Raw genomic sequence first — 21,663 nt, 5'->3', positions numbered from 1 at the left:
TTGGGTACCTACAAGCTTTCCACAGTAACTGTAATGCAGTGGAGTTAAGGATTTCATGTTATTTTTCTTTCAGCCTGTCACTCAGTTGTCTCAATCTGGGATTGGAGGTTTTCCTTGATTGCACAAATCTTAGCCTTACATTGGAATGTGCCTTTGCTAACTCTCTTGGAATTTACCCTTCCCTAAAGCTTGAGATACTCAAGTTTTTTGTTTGTCATATGCTGTGTTTGAGACAGTGTGTTTTTCAAGCTCAAAAATGTGAAGAATTGGTTCTGAGAAAAAGAGCTGTCATGTGATCATTATGACAGTCTCATTACAGTACAGAAAATTCCTTTGGCAACAGAGTTAAGAAGCAAGTCATGTAGGTTTGGAACTTGAGGGGGTTTATTTTGATATCTTTTGCCAGTTTCATGAATTATAGCTAATTAAAATATGTAATAGTAAAATTATGCATAGTCACTTTGAATAGTTTTGGGTAGGGGGGAACCCCAATAATACCATTTTCTGTGTTTTATACCTTGTTTTTTAACCTTGAAACAGGTTGTATAGCTGAATAATGTGATGTGGTGTGTGAGTCAGGTGATTACTTACAACTTGTGTATTTTCTTAGAAACCTGAAATATATTCCTGAAACTTCAGTGCCTTTTATTGTACATCTCGAAAGATGCAAGAATAAATAGTGTCACATTTGTGTAAACTTAAGTTCTGTTGATTCCTGTCCCTTCCTCATAAGCTCTTCCGTTTAATCTTAAATAGCATCCTACCCCCCTCACTTTTTTTTTTTCCTTTTAGGAGGTGCATATTATTTAATTTCCAGAAGTTTGGGACCAGAATTTGGTGGTGCCATAGGTCTGATTTTTGCATTTGCCAATGCTGTTGCAGTAGCAATGTATGTTGTTGGTTTTGCAGAGACAGTTGTGGAGCTGCTCAAGGTAAATGGACTGATTATTGATTACCCTTATTGAGTATTGATTGAGATTATTGAGAATGAGTTATTGAGAGCTGAGATTATTGAGAACTAATTACCTTGCCCTGATTACAGTTTAAAGACATGAAATGACATACAAGATTACAATATCAGTAAACTATTGCTGCAGTTCAGTGGCTTTTTGATATAAAATAGGTTTTCATTGGTGTCAGACTGAAGCTTCCCACTCTGCTTATCTCATCCCTGAAGGGATAAAATGCAAAATCTGTGGTAACCTCCAAGCCAGCAACTGAGATAGAGGGTAGAAGGACAGATACATGATGTGGAATCATGAGGAATTAAGGCTTGAATTGTTATCAGTGAGCATTTTGGCTTGAATTGTTATCAGTGAGCATTTTTTTTCTAAGTGATAGCAGCTTATATTAAGCTCCTTTTTAAAGAAGTTCTACTTATTAGAAATAATTCCTTAAGATAAACACAATAAAGTGGTTTTGTTTTGTTTGTTTTTTTTTACTTTTTCGGGAGGGGGGATTAAATATGACATTGAGAAGGACCCAATCGTACTCTTCTTAGATGAGAAGAATTCTGGGGTGCATTAAAAGAGTAATAGTGAACATCAAGTAAAATCTATTCATAAATGCAAGATGGTAGCTGTTGCCTTGCTGGTTAATTTAATTCTCTGGCAGCTGAAGACAGGCCATTCTGTTTGGGGTTGGGTTATGAAGCAGAATGATTATTTCCATTTGGGATGATTCAGTGACATTTAAAACAAGACAAAACCAGTATTGTTTTGTGCCCATATAGGGAATATAAAATAAGCAAATTTGTGGTATAGAGGTTAACTCTGCTAATAAAATTTAGGTGGTAATAATAGAATTCTATTCTGCATTAGGAGAGATAAGCACTTGTTGAAGTATATGACTGTGTCCTTTTTCCTAGGAACATGGAGCACTGATGATTGATGAAATGAATGACATCAGAATCATAGGAGCTATCACAGTAGTTGTACTGCTGGGTATTTCCATTGCGGGAATGGAATGGGAAGCAAAAGTAAGGAACCGTTATCTTTTTTCTTTCTTTCTTTTTTTTTTTTTATTCTTTGGCTCATACTTTTATCTATATTCTTCACCTCAGCTGGCTGATTTATTTTTAATGTGTTTTTATTTAGTGCACTCAGGAGTAGGGATTTTAGGGAGGTGGGGGAGTGAAGATAAATGCATTGCTTGGATCTACCACAAAGGAGAAAAGGAGGAAAGAATCTAGAGGAAAGAATCTACAGAAATTAACTTTGGCATGTACTGTTAAGTTAAATAGCACACTTCTGTAAAAATTATTTAGCTTTCTCAGGTAATCCTTCATTGTATCTAACTCCCATTTGCAATGGTATCTGTATGCTCCTAACTTCAGACAGCACTGTGCTCCTTAATCTCAACCACTTAGGTTTTTGCTTTGAAGGAATGATTTATTAGGTCACTAATAATCTGGTCTCTGTGATTTAAAATCTCTAGCAGTATCTTGCTTTTGCTCTGCAGCATGAACAGTTCCATAATAATAGCTTGCATAGAAATATCCCCATTGTTCTAATGTCTCGATATCAAACCTGAGCTGTGGTATCACTGCCTCCTTATCACCTCCTCCTTATTAGGAAATTGGTAACTTTTTTTTTTTTTTTTTAATCCTGCTCAATACAAACATCAAGGCTTGTTGGCTTGGTTTCTGCAACATGGAAGAAGGCAGGTAGGAGCTACAGTAAACAGCTGAACCTGTCCAACAAGCATTTCGTGTGGGTTAACATGCAGCTTAGCACAGCAAAACACTAATACTTTCTTCTTGATAATAGTTACCTACAATGTTCTCCTATGCCTTCCCATTTTCCAGGAAATTCTGTAAGTCATGGGGACTCTATAATAATGCCTCTGAAGTAGACCTAAAAGCTTATAAAGAAAGGCTGGGATTCCAGGAAAGTATGTTTCAAAAATGACTTTGCAGAGTTCCTGTTCTCTTACCACTCAACGGTGTTGAAGTCTTAGGAGCTCATTCTTTTTCTAATGCCTGAGACTTTCCAATGTAAGGAAGTGATGTAGAAAATAGTCTTGCCTCATGGAGAAGCCTAGGTTCACTACTGAATAAATCCAGTTGTGCCGATTGTTCTGTGGTGACTTCATGTTGAATATCTTTGGGCTTATTGAAGACTTGTTTCAGCACCCAGCTGAATCCTTGCACCTCTCACCTGTTCTACTGTAGGTTTGGCAATGGAGAGATCTAAATATGATGGACAAACTGGTTTCTTCAGGTGGTCTTCTAACTCTACTGTTGACTGTCACGCTCTTTTTATCTCTGTACTACCGTTTTACTTGAGATTGTGTGAACTGGCAACAGCAATGCTACAATGCTATTGTATATTAGGTTCTGATCCTAGGCCTGAAAAAAAATCAAACTAGAAATAGTTTTCCCTGAGACACTGGCATATGCCTTTATGGAGAATCAAATAACTTGGAAGATAATGGAGCAGGGTGGTTGCTTACCCAAATATAAAACCTAAAGCATCTTGATCTTCTCAATGTCTGGATTTATCATTGCTCACACTTTTGAGGTTTTGGATAGTTTAAAATGCTGTTTTATTAGTATGGTAGAATTTATGATGGTTTTAATCAACTTTAGCTTAAAACCTAGGTTGTAATAAGAAAGAATAGTCACAGGAAAACTGGAATTAAAAAGCAATGTGTGGTAATCTTTGCAATTTAATTTCACAGAGAAGGCTGGAGATAATGAGACTTGAACAACATAAGCTAGTCCATTGTATAAAATAACAAACATGCTATTTGATTCCTGATGTAATAGAAGTTTTAATAAATATATATTAAAGTATAAAGCAAAGTATTATCATCACAGTTAATGAGACTATACTGCTAGTGTTTGTGTACATTGCATTTTTTCCTCTAGGTTTGCTTGGTCTACTCAAATACTTTATTTCTTAATAGGCTTATGAAGAAGATAGTTCTTTTAACTACTTTGTCTTTAGAGGAAGCACTTTTTGGGGGGTATAGTAATAACAAATTCCATTTTGAAAAAAAAATTAAATTTTCAAGTTACTCATACGTCTCTCTTGAAAATCCTGCTACTTGTTCTCTCCAGCATTCCTTATTTGTGGAATACAAATATTAGAAGACATAGCTGAATTTTGAATTTTAAATATTTATATTTTAAAACATATTCTTAGTATTGTGACTTAGAGCTGTGAAAAACAGTAGGTTCTTCTGTCTGATTGTAATTATTATATTTCAGGCGCAGATAGTCTTACTGGTGATCCTCATAATTGCTATTGCAGACTTTGTCATAGGAACATTTATTCCTTTGGACAGTAAGAAGCCTAAAGGTTTCTTCGGTTATAAAGGTGTGTTGGAACAGTTAATATCTTAAGTAATATCTTTGCAAAGAAGAGGCATGCTGTTGTAATTGAATGAAACATCTAAGATAGCTTATAGTCTGTCCTATTCAACTATAAAGATAATTCTTCCTGATTCTTTCTTCCTGATTCTTTCAGACTTTTGTTTTTTATTCCTTAATCTTAAAGTTAGAGGGCTGAAAATTGGTCCTGTAGTATTAATTATACTAACTTAAAAAAAGTAACATTTTGTGTACTTCTTCTATTTTTAAAGGCTGTTTAAGGTTACTCTGACTTTTATTTTGAGCTGACGTGAATTAGAACTTACCTATCTTAAAAAGGTTTCTGCGTACTTTTGTGAGTAGGGCATACTGGTGTGATTTTGAACTTTTTCATGGAGCTAGGTCAGGTAGAATTGGCTAATACTATAGGTTTCATACAAATGTTAGCACAGATCTAAATTAACAAATCTTTCTCTACAGCTGAAATATTTGCAGAGAATTTTGGACCAGATTTCCGAAATGAGGAAACTTTCTTTTCTGTATTTGCTATTTTCTTCCCTGCTGCAACTGGCATACTTGCTGGTGCAAATATCTCAGGTGATCTTGCGGTGAGTAGTGAATTAGCAAATTCTGATCACAAACACTGAGTGTATACCTGTATCATGACTGTCCAATGAAATTTTTCTTTCAGGATCCTCAGTCAGCCATACCTAAAGGAACGCTGTTGGCCATCTTAATTACTACATTGGTTTACACAGGAATTGCAGTATCTGTAGGTAAATGGTGGATTTTATTATTTTTTTAATTTTATCCTTTCATATTCATTCTGAGGGAGTGCTTTGATATAATTTATGTAATTCAGTTTGTCTTTCATGGATAAGAAAGCAATCCAGAGCCAAGGCTTTCTACTCTTTGTGGCTGGAGAGAGATTCAGTTTTCAGATGCTTTTATCTTTTCTAAAATGAGTGATACTTTTTCAAGATTAGTGACTGCTTCACACTAAAGATGACGATTAAATGACACAGACTTCTCACTGATGTTTCCTAAACTGTTGCAGATATTTGTGTTGGAATTTGTATTTAGAATTTTTTGGTGGGATAATCCTTGGATTAGAAAGCTGCATTTTCAGAACATATTCACTTAGCAAACAGCTGTGCTGATTGAAGATGATGGAAGCCAGCTATTTTACCTGAAGTAAATTATGAGATGATCGCACAACTCCCTAGCAAGGATGCATAAGCAATAATTCCCAGTAAAGGGAGGAGAGAGTTATATCTTTATCTGGCCAACCCGCTTCCAGAAGTGTTGTCACACTCAGAAATATCTGTAGCTTTACTTTTGCAAGGAGGAGAAACAATCATAGACTGATCTGGGTCTTGTATAACCTCTCTTCTCTGTCTCTCTTCCCCAGCTCACAGTGTTTTGACTATTCTGAGTAGAATTTGTCTTAGGGTTTGATGCTTTCTAAATCTGTTTCGCTCCAAAGCTGCAGTGGACACTCAGGGTTTTTCCCCCCTCCCTAAAAGAATTCTACTCTAGTAATCTCAAGAACATAAAATCATGTCTTGCCTGTTTCTTGCCCTTGATCTTAAATGGTTTTATACGTAGCATATAAATGAGTTTCTGGCAGTAGTAGTCAATCTTCTTATATGAAAGACCTTTCCTTATCTTAGCTGTGCTGCCTTTTGAATGAATTTTATAAGAGTACCATTGATCTTACCACTAATGATACTTCCTTTCTAAAGATACCAATCTTGCTAGTCTGCCTCTGTTGGCTAACACTGCACTGTAGCTCTGCCAAATAGTTGTTCTCCAGTGATTGTGCCCTATGCAGGATAATGACCTGCTACATTTATCTCCTAATTAGGTTGACCACATAGACCTCTGCACCAAATCTGAATGTTTTAGAGCTTGAACCCACATGAGAGCAAAATGATCATTAATATTCATTTCCTGGCAGAATACATTAGTTGTCTTTTAAACACAAGAAACTTCATTTTTCATTTTGCAGAAGGAATACTTTGCAAAGCCAGCCAAACATTAAATTGTTTAGTGAATAACGATATTCTGTCCTACTTGCCTTCTATAATTTACAATTAGAATTCAGGTAATTAAAAAAAAAAAACAGTTCTATTATCAGAAGTTAGAGATTATAAAATGAAAGATAGGAAGTGAATAGTTGGCTTTTTTTGAGGCATTGGATCAGGAACTGGACAGATGTGTTCCCCTCATCCACCCCTTATTCCCCACTATATACTTCCAGTGTAGTGGTGAGCAGGTCATGAAAACTTTGAAGGAGCTACAAATGTTACTGAGTAGTAATATCTGAAGGGGACAAGAACAAATGGTATGTGCTCACTTTGTATGTGAGGGTGCTTACTTTCATATTTAAGGTATCTGAGTACCGTGGTGACAAGGTCTTGAAGATATTTTAGATTTACTTAAATATTTGCATGGTCTGTAGTAAGTAACAGGTTTAGGAAACCGAGTAAAGGTGGCTTAGAAGGTGAAAATTGCTAGCCCAACTGCCAGAGCTAGAAGGCCTATTGCAGTAGTATAGCAGTTGTAAGGGCAAAGACCGTGCAGTTCCTATTTTAGCAAGGGATTTGTGCAGATGTGCAGGTGGCAGTATTAAGACTGCATAAGCAACCTTTATTTTGGTATACTGAAATTCTTGAATGACTTAAGAACAACATTCAGATTGCAGTGTATTTGCTTAAAAACATACAAAAGCCCAGTAAGAATAAACTTCTGAGTGGGGCAAAGACATGCTTTCTCTACACCAAACAATAGGGCTAATTCATGAGAGGCTGATCATAGCCATTTGTAGCACCAAAGAAGTTAAGAAGTCTTCTCAGTTGTAGCCTGAGCATTCAGGGTGATATCTCTGAAAATCTCCCTGTTTGCATGTACTTAGAGGAGGATCTGCTATAAATGCTTTGTTAAACTTATCAGAAGCTTATAGCATAGCAAAACTTCATTTGACTTTGACAGGAGCATACTTTTGAATGTCTATAAGAAGGTGAAACTCTGTTTTTACAGAAAGAGAACCTAGAGATTCTTACCGAAAATGTTGCCAGAAACCATTATAAATAAAACCTTTCTGAATTAGGGTTAAATAAAATGTCTGAATTGATAGGTATATCTAAGTATCTTCTGCTGAGGATACAGCTTGACCAAATGGCTTTTGTTCTGCTTTCTCTTGTGGTAAGGCTACATTAGATTTGTTCATAGTACCATTGTTCCTTCATGTCATACTTTGACTCCATGTGTGAAAGAGCTGCCAGCCAGCTGTAACTTGGAGAATGAAAAAAGGAAACAAGAAAGAGGAGGGCTGTGATACTGCACTGTAGCTATTTAATGGGATGCTCAGCTTAAATGAGTCTGCAACTGCAACGTATTACCAACAAAAAAGTATTTCAGGAATGTAGGTTCATTCAGAATATATGTTATCTAGAAATACTTCAACTAGTAAGTATATTGTGACATTCGCTATATACCATTTGAATGGTGTGGGTAAATAACTGCATAGTGGGAAAAAAAGCTTTTTTCTCATACAGAAGTTTTCATCCCAATTAAAACAAAAAACCCCAACCCCTCCACATACCCATAAGAAAAGGTCAAGGGATCAGTATAGGAAACTTACTGAAATTTACCAAATTGGGCCTGATAAGCAACTGAAAAATAAATCTGAAAACTGGAAGTATTAAGTAATGTCCACCTATCAGGACCAGGTGCTATTCTAAACTGTTACTTAAGTTCTAAAAGCTAGGAAACAATCTAAGTATGGTATATGTATTTAGGGACTTTTTTGTCAAAGAAAAGGAAATTATTTCATATAGATAACAGGCACTGTCATTTGAGAAATTTAAACCTATTCTAATATGCTTGTAGTACATCTGTGCCCTCCTTTTCACTTGTATTTTGCAAATAAGTCATTTAAGTCATCAACAGTCATATGCTTCTGTTCCCAGGACCTCCTTGTCACTTAAGTTCTGAAAAGACCAAATTAAGGGTATTCTTCTGGCTTTTACTTGTCTGCAGATTTCCCTGTTCTATTCCCCACTACTTATTTAATTCCTGTTCCTTGAAACATTGGCTGGTGTCCAAACACAAATTAACTACCTCAGTCATTAAACCTGGAACTCCATCTCCTGTAGTTTGTCTTAAAAAAACCAAACCAAAACAAACAAAACCCATTAAAGAAAGACTTGCAGGCTTTTTAATCAAATGAGATTATTCTTAGAGGCTGAAATGCTGCATCTTCACAGTTTTACTGAACAGTAGATTTATAAAGATTATAAATAATCACAAATGAATTGAAGACAGTGGTTTTGAAGTGGTAGAACTTGATTTAAAAAAAGTAAAGCAGAGCATGAGCTACGGGAATATGGGGTTTTGTTTTTCACTAAGAAATCAGTGTTTAAAATACAACAGAGACTGCTATGATGGAAGTGTTAAGTGTCACAAATTGGCATGCAAGTGTTTCATGACAAAGCACCCCCCCCCTTTTTTTTTTGAATGGCTGACCCATATGACTGCTGAGTTGTAGAATCTGTTTGTATATTTATGCAAAACTAGAAATCAATATGTTGGAATGAGATTAAAAGTTGTGAAAGTTTTCTAGAAGCATGTTTCCATAGGAAATGTGTAATAATAGACTCTGTAAACTGAAGTATGTGTATGAAACTTTATAACATAAGTCATCTTACATACATCTTAGTATCTCATTCTCGATAGAGAGAAAGGGGGAAATTCCAGGAAAACTATTCATGAAATAATCTAGGAAGGTTAACTTCCTCTCTTGATCTACCTCCGTCAAGCCAACCTCTTTTGTCACTGTAGCCAAAAATATTTAACTGTGGAATCATCAAACTTCAACATCTAGGAAAACAAATAGCTTCAAAACTGTGCATACCTATGTATATGCATACATATGTCCCACAACAAAACTCACTCCACTAAGAAATCTGAAAAAAGAAAAACCATAAAATCAAGTGGTGGTGCATAATACTAACTTCAAATAAAGTGCTATGGGAAATTCATGACTCAAAGAAATAAAATGCTGAGCTAAAATTGTGCTATTAAGCTTTTGCAATTCTAGTGAGTTACAGCTTTTGTCTGTACTAGAATTTTCCTTTTCTTATTTACTAGACTCAACTTTTTCTAAAACTTATGCTATTCTCAAGCAAGAAAGCAGATAGTTTGCTTATTTGTATTTATTCTTCATGGTGAAAAAGTGCTTGAAACTGAAATCTCTTAAAAATATGGTTGCCTTATTTTAATGGTGCTCTGTGAAAATATGCTTACCTAAACAGGGAATTGAGCTTGACACATCTTAAATGCTAGGCCAGTCTGTTAATGGTTATTTTTGTGATTGGGTCCGTTTTAGGTTCCTGTGTTGTTCGAGATGCCACAGGGAACATTAATAACACCATTATCACCGAACTGACAAATTGCACGACTGCAGCTTGCAAATTAAACTATGATTTCTCATCCTGTCAGACAGAATGTCACTATGGGCTGATGAACAATTTCCAGGTATGAAGGTTTTTCTTAAATCAGTTTAGTGTGCTCTGTGTGTGTGTTTTGAATTGCAAAAAAACCGTTGGCTAAAAATGCCTATCTCCATAACTGTGAGGTTAATGTGGAATAGTTAAGTGGTACACTCTAGTATGTAGAAGAACAGCCAGATAACTTTATTAAAAACCTCTGGGTATTTATACACAGGTGGTATAAATACTTACTCTTCTCCTGGGTAAACTGCTTGGGTTAGGTGGTGGACTGCAGCTTGCTCTGTTTAGATGTTTGAATGCCATCATTCACTGATGGGTACAGATGCTCTCATTGTTAAATAGTGAGGCATAGCAATCGTAGGTGGCCTCTGCCAATAACTTGTTTGTGTCCTAGCTTTTTAAGTTTCTTAGAAAGTATGTTGACCTTTTAAAAAGTTGCATACATTTATCATAATATCATCTTCAATGGTAAGGATTTTGTGAGTTTTCATGAAAACTGATATTGCTGTATTAAAAACAAAAAAAAACTTCTAGAGGTGGGGTATTTCATTGTCTTCAGCCTATATTTTGCAGATAATTGGGATGTTTGTGGACTATTAATAAGGGTTTGTGAAAGAAATTTGCTTTGTAGTAATCCATCTCTGCCCTATTTTTTGGGTCATAAGCATACAAAATGGTTGAATGGAGATAAAGCTGAAATCCGCTAATGTGAAAAATGTCAGTTTTAACAGCTTGTATGTTTTGGCTGGAAACCTACATGTAGGTAAGGCTGTCAACCTGTCTGCAAGGCAGGCTGGAAAAGTTAATTACTGTTTGTACATGCCAAAATAATGTTCCCATGCAGACCATTCTATTACAGTAAAATATATTTTCTTGAGTGGAATAGTTTGAATGTGTGTGTGGTGTCACTTTGGGTTTAGAAAAAGTCTATATTGGAAATATTTCAAAATTGCTATTGTGGGAGTAATTATTCTGCAATATCTGTTGATTGTTTTCCTCATTTGTTAAAGCTTGAAAGAGCCCGGTACATCCTCCAATGCACTCCTGAGAAGAGTTGTGAAACTAGCTTCCTCTGTGTCCTTTTTCTTTAAGACGTAACGTCAGTGAAATTGCTCATCATAAACGTAGTTTGTATTTCTGATAAGTTAGTCACTAACGCTCTAGTTTCTCACCATTTGGTCTAAAACAGTACTACTGCCTCCCAAACTAGTCATACTTCTCACTGTCTGTAGAAAAATTAGTAGGTTCTGAATGGGAAAAGTAAGTTTTAAAGCCAAGGCCTGCGCAGAGAATGCATTCCCCATAGTGCCCCTTTTTTTTTTTTGCTGGATTTTGAAAATCTCAGCATAGAGACTGCAGAGCCTTTCTGGGCAACCTGCTGCAGTGCTGAGCCACCCTCACCGTGACCTTTTTCTACCTAGTATCCAGTTGGACTTTCCCTTGCTGCAGCTTGTGCCTGTTGCATCTTATCCTTTCCTGTGCACCTGTGAGATGAATCTGATTCTGACTTCTCAGAAGACATGACAGTGAAATTGTTCGCATGAGAGGCTATCTACCTATAGAGAAATTATGAACTTTTGTTCATTTTTCTGATTGAACTTCCCCTGACTTATTCAGTGTCTCTGAATAATAGCTGTTAGGAGAGGGTTTTTTATATACAAGTCACAGTCAGTGTGTGTGGGCCTCAGGCTTGAGCACCTCTCAAGCCCTTTGTACAAACATAGCTTCTTTCTGTAGGATAAATAACTGAGGAATAGTACTTCACAAACAAATTAATCTCTAAAGTGAGTGAAGATGTCTTTCTTACAGCTTGTAAGCATATAGATTCTAAGGCTGAAAGTGCCAATGACTTGGTTGAAAAATGAGTGGTATTTTATCACTCCTTGACACTTTGTGCTGCATTAAGTCCTTTCAGCAAAGAATGGATTTTTGTGCTTAGACAGATCTGGTTTTGAGTGTTTTTGCTGAACAGAAAATGGATGACCTGTAGTAAGATTTACCTGTGGAAAGCTTAGGTGGTGCTAAGAAGCTTAAACCAAGAGCCATGTGCGAGAGAGGCTTAGAATCAGACTCTGTGGGATGGAAGCAGGCTTGCATGAGAAGACCATCTTCAGTTCCTGTCTCAGTCATTGCAAATGAAGAACAGTTCCTGGCAGGCCTTGGACATTCCTCTGCTCAGTGTCATAAGGGCTGTCAGCTGGTAGCAGAGTTATTTGAGGAACTTGTTTGGGCTCTGTAAGCCTGAGCCTAGAACTTGCCTATTATTAGTTATAACTGTGGGTAATTTAAATGCAGAATGTGGTCATATTCCTATTTTGAAGTATATACAAACAGTTTTTACAAAAATGTCTAACTTTGGATGAAAGTCAGAAGTAGCACAAAACTACAATCCAAACGCAGTGTAAGAGTTCTGCTAAAACACTGTGAAGGATGGAGGCTGTAAAACATTTTAAAATAGTTTGGGGATAAGCAGGGGGGTGTGGAGGAACACTTTGTCCGTGTTCACTGTAAAATTTTAAAAGATTATAAAGAAGCTGGTGTTTGTTTTCGTGTGGCTTTTTTTTATGCTCCACAATGGCTGAACCAAATAACTGAAATTAGTCAAAGTATGACATTTCATTATCTCAAATGTTTGAAATTTTGTTTAGGGAACTGTCTAAACAGGAAGTGTCAAACAAACATAAATCCCTTATCAGCAGTGACTATAGATTTCTCGCTGCACCAGTGGTAACAGAACAGCTCTTGCTGAGTATCTGCCCTTCCAATTCTGTGTGATATGAAGTTTCACTGCTATAGCCATCTGCATTTGTGGGCCTCTTGGTTTTGTGGTCATGGATGGTTTTTAACACCATGGTTCTCCTGGAACTGGTTCTACTTTTCAGTTTTAGAAATTTGCTTATTTATTTATTTAGCATTAGTAACCTAGGTTGTAACTTAGCTTTTAAGTCGAGCAAATGCTGTCTGCATAAACCTTGCTCAGACTTTTCTCAAGTTTATAAAACAGATTTAATATTCAAAAAGGAAGAACTAAATTGCAAGGAGTTGATGCGAATGTAGTAGAATAAAGGCCTTGAAATAACCGAATGTTTTAAACTGATTGGGAAGAAAAGGGGGGAGGGTAGAGCTTGTAAATAGGTACTGTCCACAAGAAGTCCTTCAAAGGAAGATTGATCAAATATCCTTGCAGGGGAAAAAAATTTCATGCTGCTTCAACCAAGGTTATTCTGTATTATATTCCCAAAACATTTTTTTTTTTTCCTGAAACATTTGTCAGTAGAGCATTTACACTCTTATATTCTGGAAATATAGTATAGGATTGTTACATTCTGGCATTTGTAGCTGTAACTTTCTTTTGAGTATTAAAACTACTTAATCCAGGGCATAGGAGGAATAGCTTAATCTTATGTAACCAAGTATGAAAATATTCAAAGCAATGAGTTAATACAAGGGGAAAGGTTAAAAATGTGTTAGCAGATAAGTTTTAGTATTATGAAAACCTTCACGATACCTTTAACTACCATATATGTATTCATTATATATGGTAGCATAGCATGTATATAGATATATCTATCTGAGTTGTATGAATAAATGCATGCCCTACCTTAACCTTCTTCCTTGTGAACTTCAAATATAATCCAGGAAATCTTGTCCTTCGTTCCTTAAATGACTAACAGCTACTTCATCACTTATGTTGGGTATATGTAATTCTTTCACTTCTTTTTAGCCAAGGCATGCCTTAAACTGACTGATGATACCTAATGTAACCTTGAGATTCAGTTGCCCATTTGAGAGGTCCAGCAGTCTGAGTCTGACCTGGAGAAAAACACCAAATTTTGCCGTTAGCTTAGCCTTAGGAATATGAATAAAACTTCATCAGATACCTGTATATTGCTTCTGGGAGCACATCCTACTTAGTGAGATTGCTTGGGACAATTGGATCTTACAACTTCAAGTGGCAGCAATTTAAAAACTAGATGCTTCTGCATGATCTTTTTCCCCTTCGGTCCCCATCCTGCTATTCTAGATGAGATTGCCAGGATGAAAGAGGTATGTATTTCAGTGCAGATGATGCAGGACCTCATTCTGACGTTGATACTCTTCTTAAAAGACATCATGCTGGGTTTGATCCAGTGACTAAAATGTCAGCTTTTCAAGATGTTACCAATGATTAAACACTGGTTGCCTTCAAGCAGCTGAGGCTTTTGTTTCATAAAGAACAGTTAGTCTAAGTATTAAACCATGACTGTTGTTAAATACAGTTTTGTATCTTAATTCACTTGACACATGCAGAGCTTGATGCAGCTATGTAAGGAAATGGAATAGAAGACTAGTATAAGAGGGTCTTTAGGCTATAAGGTCTTTAGACAGAAGCTGCTTGGTTTATGTTTGTAATTTTTTTATTTATTTTTTTGTCTTATCAACATTGGTCTTGTATACTCGGCCTACTGAGCTTTGTCACTTACAGTCTACTAAAAGTTGCATATTGTATATGATTCCTTGGGGTTACAAAGTCATCTTAGGATGTGATCTTGGCATGGGGGAGAGGGGAGGGAGAATAGGAAGCAAACTTGTTCTGTCCTTATGGTTTTGAATGGGAAACAACCCTAACTTCCAGTGACAGAGATGATGAGAAACAGATATGTAGAAAGGCAATAAACTTTCCCAGGATGTTCTCTGACTTGCATGGTTTTGTCACTTGAGCTTCCTGAGGTCATGTTATTCAATGGTTGGTTAGCCACGATATGTAACAACTTCCATTGCTTTTTTTTTTTTTTTTTTTTTTGGTAAATGATTTCTTTTCCAATCCTCTTAAGAGCCCTTGGAGACTTCTATCACAGATCATTGTGATCAGAGAATTACGTGGTTTGACTATGTGTTGCCTGAGGAGCCACCTTCTCTTTTCTGAAACTAAGATCTGCTTATCCTACCTGAGCTGTTCCCTAGTTCTTACTTTGGAAGAGGCATTGATATGCGTTCATGATGTTCAAACAGCTTTTAAGTGGAGGGTACATGATATTTTATTTTTCTGTTTACTGGGTGCTTAATGTTGTCATCCAGATGTATAGTATATTTTTTCATACTCTTTTCTTAAAAGATTTGTGTCTTGCTTTCAGGTGATGAGCATGGTATCAGGATTTGCACCATTGATTTCTGCAGGTATTTTTTCAGCCACCCTTTCTTCTGCATTAGCATCTCTTGTGAGTGCACCTAAGATCTTCCAGGTGAGTACAAAAGCAAAACTGTAATCTTTCCAAGAATAATTTTAATTAAGTTTTGAATCAGAATTTTGGAAGGGGACTCTGGTATACTGCCATCTTGATTTGTACCAATTGAGATCAGTAGATAGATTGATTTTAATGTTTACTTGTTGGAATTGGAAACTCAATATAACTATGTACCAATTCTTGTATAAGTCAATTTACATTGATTTTCTTGTTGGTGTTCCTGGAAGTATTTTGCTTTTCTTTTTCTTTTTTAAACTTAAATCTCAATCCTATGACTTCTCTTTCATTCAGTAAAACTTTATATCCTCTAATGATCTTCAGAACAAACTCTCTTCCCCAAAAGTTCAGTAGGGAGCCAAACATAGGAGTTCTGTTGCAGAATTCAAAAGCAAGTGTTGAAGCAGAAAATTAATGTAGCATTAGACAAACTTTCCGCTTTCTGAGGAAACATTTGTTTTGTCTCTTTAAAAAAAAAAAAAAAAAAAAAGATGAGAACTGTAAGATGCCAGTAAAGTACAATAGTCAACTAGATATAGAAAAGCAAAGCTTGTCATTATTGATAGAAGTTACTGAAGGATAGAATGTAGGAAATGCATAATACAAAGACAATTGCAAATAGAATTTTTACATCTTGGCTATAGACCTTCTTTTAGGAAGATAACATATGCAGTGAAAGACAACATTAGTATGTGTTAATAAGGGTACATTTTGAACAAAATGCTAACTTGTGAATTTTCTTTCTTAGGCGTTGTGTAAGGACAACATTTATCCAGGGTTTCTAATGTTTGCTAAAGGCTATGGGAAGAACAACGAACCACTGAGAGGATATCTTCTAACATTCTTAATTGCTCTTGGATTCATATTAATTGGTTAGTTTCAAATTATAATAAATCTCAATATCCTTTTGTTCTTTATGAAGCATTCTATTCATGACTTGATGAGTGTCCTTGAGGTCTAATGTACAGTTTGTTTTTCAAGTCTGCATTCTAAATCTGTTTAGTCTGAGGATTATTTTCTCCTGTCTTCCAGATCTATCTCTGTCTAGAACTAGAATAAATCTGAGTTGTAGCTATACCACGCTTTTCCTAATCATCTCAGATCTCTAGTTTTAGATACTGCCGATCAATGAAAACATATCCTTAGCCTGAAGTAGAGAGATGTTATACAATGTAAATAACTGAAATAAACTTTTGTATTTAATAATTACAAACAGATATAATTACAGAGTAATTACAGAATTGCAGTAATAATTACAAAAAATAACCTCAGTGAATGGCAAACTTGCATGAACAGAACTTCTTAAAGTGTGGTGTTCTGTTAAGCTACAAACAGTACAGATGATTGCTGCTGTTGCCAAAGATAAAGGCTTGTCTAGGTAGTGATGTCTTGTAGGTAGATGGCAAACTAATTGTACTGTGTCCACCCACATGCTCTATGCTGGTGCTATTAAACTTTGGTTCCCCATTTGTTCGTTCATCCTTTCCCCATCTCTGTTTAAGGCAGGTGTAGTCATGCTGTCTCTGTTGCAGCATGCTACTCAAACTGGATTGTAATGAGCAAAAATTTGTGGACTGACATAGGACATTCTGCACTTTGGTCATGGTTCTTTGTGGTGGGGGGAGTACACATACAAATGTTTCGTACCATACTGCCTCAAGGAAAAGAGAGCATCAGACTCTTTCCTACCTCCCTAAAGAAGGGGAGAACTCATCACTATTGCCACAGGTAGTGGTTTAGAATACTGCACTAACAGCAGTACTGTTGATCCAACTCTTTTTTTTTTTTTTTAATGAAAAGGTGGATGGAGGTGTTTGTCAAACTGCCCACAGTAACTTTGTCTGCTGTTCCCATTTGCTATGCTTGACTGTCTCTTAATCTTATTAGGCTCTCATTCTATGCTGTTTGAGAATTGAGACTTTAGCTAGTTAGAGACCTACTACATATATATTAATGTTCTGTGCACTGGTTCTGAGGTTCTTCAGAATCCAGTACATAGCTGCACTGTTTGATCAAGCCACACAGGGGAAGAAAAAAATCTTATTCTGAATTATTTTGGATATTATATTGAATTATTTTGAGCAAGTATACTACACTTCAAAACAGGTGTGGAAACTTGGTAGTATGGAAAAAAGCTTTTTTTTTTTTTTTTTAACTGAAAGTTACACTTCCCAACTATTAGAAGATAATTCAGAATCAGTAAGTGACTATTAGGTTAATACATCTATTTGTTGTACAAAAAGGGCACACTACTTATTCCTAGAGAGCATCATAAAATAAGGTTGTTTTGTAGCAGATTTTTGACTCTAGAATCTACAAAGCCACTTGATGGTATGTTTCATAACAGCTTGCTTTGTTTTTGGTTTTACAGCTGAATTGAACGTCATTGCTCCAATTATCTCCAATTTCTTCTTGGCTTCATATGCCTTGATTAACTTCTCTGTATTCCATGCTTCTCTTGCAAAATCTCCAGGTAGGAATTACGTTTTGGGGGTGAGAGTTTAACCTGCAATTTCTAGATGCGCAAATATATTTTAAAAGGTATTAATTTTTCTGCTTAATTTAGTTATTAAATGTCTATTTGATTTTCATGGTGCATTTCAATTACAAGCTTAATATGGTGTGTGCTTGGGTCTTCTGAAATTTTTGTGGACTAAGCCATCCATGACTAATAAAGTTTGGGAGTTACTGTTTTTTGTCATCTTTGCTGAGGGAACACAAGATAATTCAGTTTTTATTTAGAAAATCTCTGATAGATCTATGGTGGTATCTGTCATTGCTGTATCCTGTGATGAAGTGCCTTTAAAGGCTATTACTTGAAGAAAGCTTTCTTGCTAATTCAGTATCAGGAGTTCAAGACCCACCCTTTTCTCTTCTTTGAATTTATCTCTTAATATATGTAGTCTCCCAATGCAGAAGAAACCAGAACTGCAAGTGGTATTGCCGTATTTCTGTAGCCTTTGTTTGGTGTGGGATGCTAGTTAGAATAAAGGAATGAGCCAGGTGAAGACAACTGAAGAACTCAGTCTTGAACAAACAGATCTCTTGTCCCATCTGCTGTAGTTTCATGCTGAAATAACACACCTAAAAGGTTCTTATTTACTGAAGTGGTAGATATCCTGATTTTTTTTTTTTCAGAGCATTTACCTAACTTGGTATCTAGACAACAGCTGTATATGTCCTATACACTTGTTAATCTTGTGTATGCTGGTGGGTGTTTGGTGTATTTACCTGACTTGGATTAACTTGTGGGAAATAAGGGCGTAAAACAGTGACAGTCCAGTACTTTAGCATATTCACATTCTGTTTGGATATGTCTGTCCTTTTTCTTTTTAATATGGTGAAAATTTCTGGTCATGTAAAAATACTAAAAAAACTACTAACTGGTTCTAGTTATATGTGTGTGTGAAAGACTTGCTGGTAATCCATGTTTGAAACCCTTTGAAATCAAAAATCAACTGTAATGCAAGCTATTGACACAAGTATCTTCAAACTCTCCTTTTGAGACATGCTTTTAGGCATGCAAATGTTTCTCATCCTGCCCTCCATGTAAGAAAGATGCAAATTAATTTGAAATGTGTTGGAAAATCAAAATGTAAATGTGTCAAAGTCTTTATTTTATACACTGCTGAAACTGTCATGCATTACCATGAAATGCAATGCAGAGCACTGAGGAAGGAGAAGAACAACAGCTACTGCCTTCTTCTGAGTAGTGATTAAATGTTTCTTCCCCTCTTTTCTCCCTGTCTTTCACATTATATTTTGATTTAGGTTGGCGCCCTGCTTTCAAATACTATAATATGTGGATTTCTCTTGTTGGAGCAATTTTGTGCTGCATTGTAATGTTTGTCATTAATTGGTGGGCAGCACTTTTAACATATGTCATAGTCCTTGGACTCTACATTTATGTCACTTACAAGAAACCAGGTATGTATGGGAATATCTCTTGATTTTTAGTGAGGGGAGGGAGGCAGAGGAAGGAGAAAGTCATGGCCTTTTGAGGAAATTGAGAACTTGATCCTGTTTTGCTGGCTAGTTCAAACTTCTGTTTCTGGTCTTCCAGTTGTAGTGAAATGCCACTGCAAATGCCTCTATGTTCACTGCTGCTGTTCCCTACTCCCCCACCACCACAAAAAAATAATTTATCAAGGTGTTTATCAAACATGTTTGTTCTTAAATGTAAACATTTGAAGGAAAGACGGAAAGGTGCATATGAAAAGAGCTTGGGATGCAGTGCTGAAGGCACCAGAAAAGCATGTTTTGTCAGATGGAGCAGAATTGAGTCAAAAAGTGTTCCTGAAGTTGACAATAAGGAAAAGACAATATACTGGGCTATGAAGATTATGAAATACTTGGATAATAAATTCATTCTAGCTAGCAAAAGTAGAACATGTATGGTAACAACTAGAAAGGATATCGGGAACTTTCATTTCCTCATAAAAGTAATAATCTTAAAGGAACTGCTAAATCTAGTCTTTGCCCTCTTTCTTTTTTCATTAGAAGTTATTCATTAAAGTACTTGACCTAATCTCATACAGCATTTTTTAAACTACTTTTCCTTTGCTGTGACATAGAATGACTAAACACGTCTTTTTCCCCCCCCCAAATGTTAAATTTTAACTCTGAAGTTGTTACATTCTTTGAAATATAGGAAGCCACTCAGCTCCATTTTTTTTTTTAACTGTAAAATATCAAACTGCAACTTGTATTAGAAAACTTTTACAGAAATGTTATCTTTAAATAGAATTGCCTGTTTAGCAGTAGGGTTTGTTAGCCAGTATTGTGCAGAATGTGCTAAGATGTAGCTTAAATCTTGTGTGTTTCTAGTTGGTATTGAACATTCATTTTGTGATCATGTAGTTTGATATTGAACTGCTTTTAATGAAATATTGAAACTTCAAATCTTCCCACAGATGTGAATTGGGGATCCTCAACGCAAGCTCTGACTTACCTAAATGCACTGCAGCATTCTATTCGTCTCTCAGGAGTGGAAGATCATGTGAAAAACTTCAGGTAACAGTTACGCTAACACTAAAGATGGTTTCCATTAAATTGCCCATTCACTTCCTATGAGTTGTAACAACTTGGAATTGCACTATCCTGGACAGCCTCTGGGATTTCTGCATTAGCATTTTATTTCTGATCATGAGTGCACTTTAGAAGCAGGTCTCTTGATGCCAGTTTATGGCACTTTAGTTTGCATCATGGACTGGTCTTGGGACCTGTGAATGGGATTCCTTTTTGATGAAACTGAACTGGAAGACATGCTTCAAACTGCTAATGGGCATTCAGTCCACGTGATCAGGCTAAAACTGGTCTAAAGTAAAATCCATGAGAACGTATAACGTGGATGTTGGTTCCTCAACGCAAAGCTGTTTCACGTTGGAGATACTCTCTTACTGCACTGCGCTAATGGCAAGCAGGCTACACTAGCATTCTTCACACAACTGAAAGAACTGATTTTTTTATTAGCCAGCATGGCTGCCCAGAAAGTGTCCTACTAAAGTAGGTAATTGCCTATCCTATAGTATATATGCTACTTTTACGGAGTAAGCTATTCTAGAAGAAAAGTGCTTCAAAAAATATTAACAGAAGTCATTGACTTCTTAAACTGTTCCCTCTGAATAGAGAGAATCATAGACTGGACAGGATTTCACCAGGTGAGCTTTTACAACCCTGCACTCAGCTGGCTCAGGACAGAGCCTGATGCAAAGTTAGATCCGACATTGATGTTAAATCAGGTTGCTGAGGGACATATACAGTCAAGCTTTGAGTATATCCAAGGATGGATTCATTGGGCAATCTCTTCCGATGTTTGACCACCCTCATTAATTTTTTTTTTCTTAATACTGGAATGTCCCATGTCATATCTTGTCAGTTGCCCCTTGTTCTTTTGCTGTGCACCTCCAGAAAGAGTCTGACTCCATCTTTTTCTTTGGCCTCTCACTAGGTAATCGAAGACAACAGTAAGATTCCCTCCTTAGCCACTCTTTTCTTAAGAGTGAACTAACTTAGCTGTCAGCCTTTCTTTGTACATAGTGCGCTCCAGCCGCCTAATAATCTTGGTGACCCTTTACTGCTGACCTGTCTCTTTTCAGATTGGACAGTTCCCTCTTACATGCTGCCCATGCCCAGCATAGAGGTTTACACCACTGACGCTTAGTCTAGTGAATCTCTATCAACCCTTGCAGCTGCAGTTCTAAGGAATGTCTTATTCTGTCATAGCTGGAGTATGGTCAGTGTGTTAGCAAGGGAATCTAGCTACTAAAATCTTCTGTTATGTACAGAGGGAGACTTTGCCTGCTTATGGCAGAATTCAGTAAGGAGTGAGAGGTGAGGGAGAGATTCTTGATACAGGTGCTGTTTACTGTTGAGTTTAATTCCAAAACCCAGAACCTGGCAGAGATGGAGTTATTTCCAAAGAAAAGATTGATGGTATTCCATGTCAGTTCGGAAATATTCCAGTTCTGACCCCTAGCCTCTCTTGGAAGTGACTAAAATTTTCTTAAACAGGTATAGGGATAGATGTTTCCAATGTCTGTGTTACAGACAGTTGAATTAAGAAGTGTCGGCCAATTGTGGCAGGTACTAGCACAACCTCAATAGTTAT

At 36.4% G+C, this 21,663-nt stretch overlaps 1 protein-coding gene across 1 annotated transcript in view; it reads left to right on the top strand.

Annotated features, from left to right (window-relative positions):
* Window positions 1–21,663, top strand: part of SLC12A2 (solute carrier family 12 member 2) — a 66,719-nt gene that overhangs the window by 25,899 nt on the left and 19,157 nt on the right. The window contains exons 5-15 of the mRNA XM_067316742.1: window positions 793–932; window positions 1,868–1,978; window positions 4,214–4,322; window positions 4,796–4,923; window positions 5,007–5,091; window positions 9,708–9,856; window positions 14,946–15,053; window positions 15,802–15,925; window positions 17,425–17,526; window positions 18,825–18,980; window positions 19,967–20,066. Of these exons, the coding sequence (XP_067172843.1) occupies window positions 793–932; window positions 1,868–1,978; window positions 4,214–4,322; window positions 4,796–4,923; window positions 5,007–5,091; window positions 9,708–9,856; window positions 14,946–15,053; window positions 15,802–15,925; window positions 17,425–17,526; window positions 18,825–18,980; window positions 19,967–20,066 (1,312 nt within the window). The remainder of the gene's footprint in view (window positions 1–792; window positions 933–1,867; window positions 1,979–4,213; window positions 4,323–4,795; window positions 4,924–5,006; window positions 5,092–9,707; window positions 9,857–14,945; window positions 15,054–15,801; window positions 15,926–17,424; window positions 17,527–18,824; window positions 18,981–19,966; window positions 20,067–21,663) is intronic.

This window comes from Apteryx mantelli, chromosome Z, assembly GCF_036417845.1.
Source record: "Apteryx mantelli isolate bAptMan1 chromosome Z, bAptMan1.hap1, whole genome shotgun sequence".
Taxonomy (NCBI): Eukaryota; Metazoa; Chordata; class Aves; order Apterygiformes; family Apterygidae; genus Apteryx; species Apteryx mantelli.
Note: the sequence above shows the minus strand (reverse complement) of the source record. Positions and strands in the feature narration are given on the sequence as shown.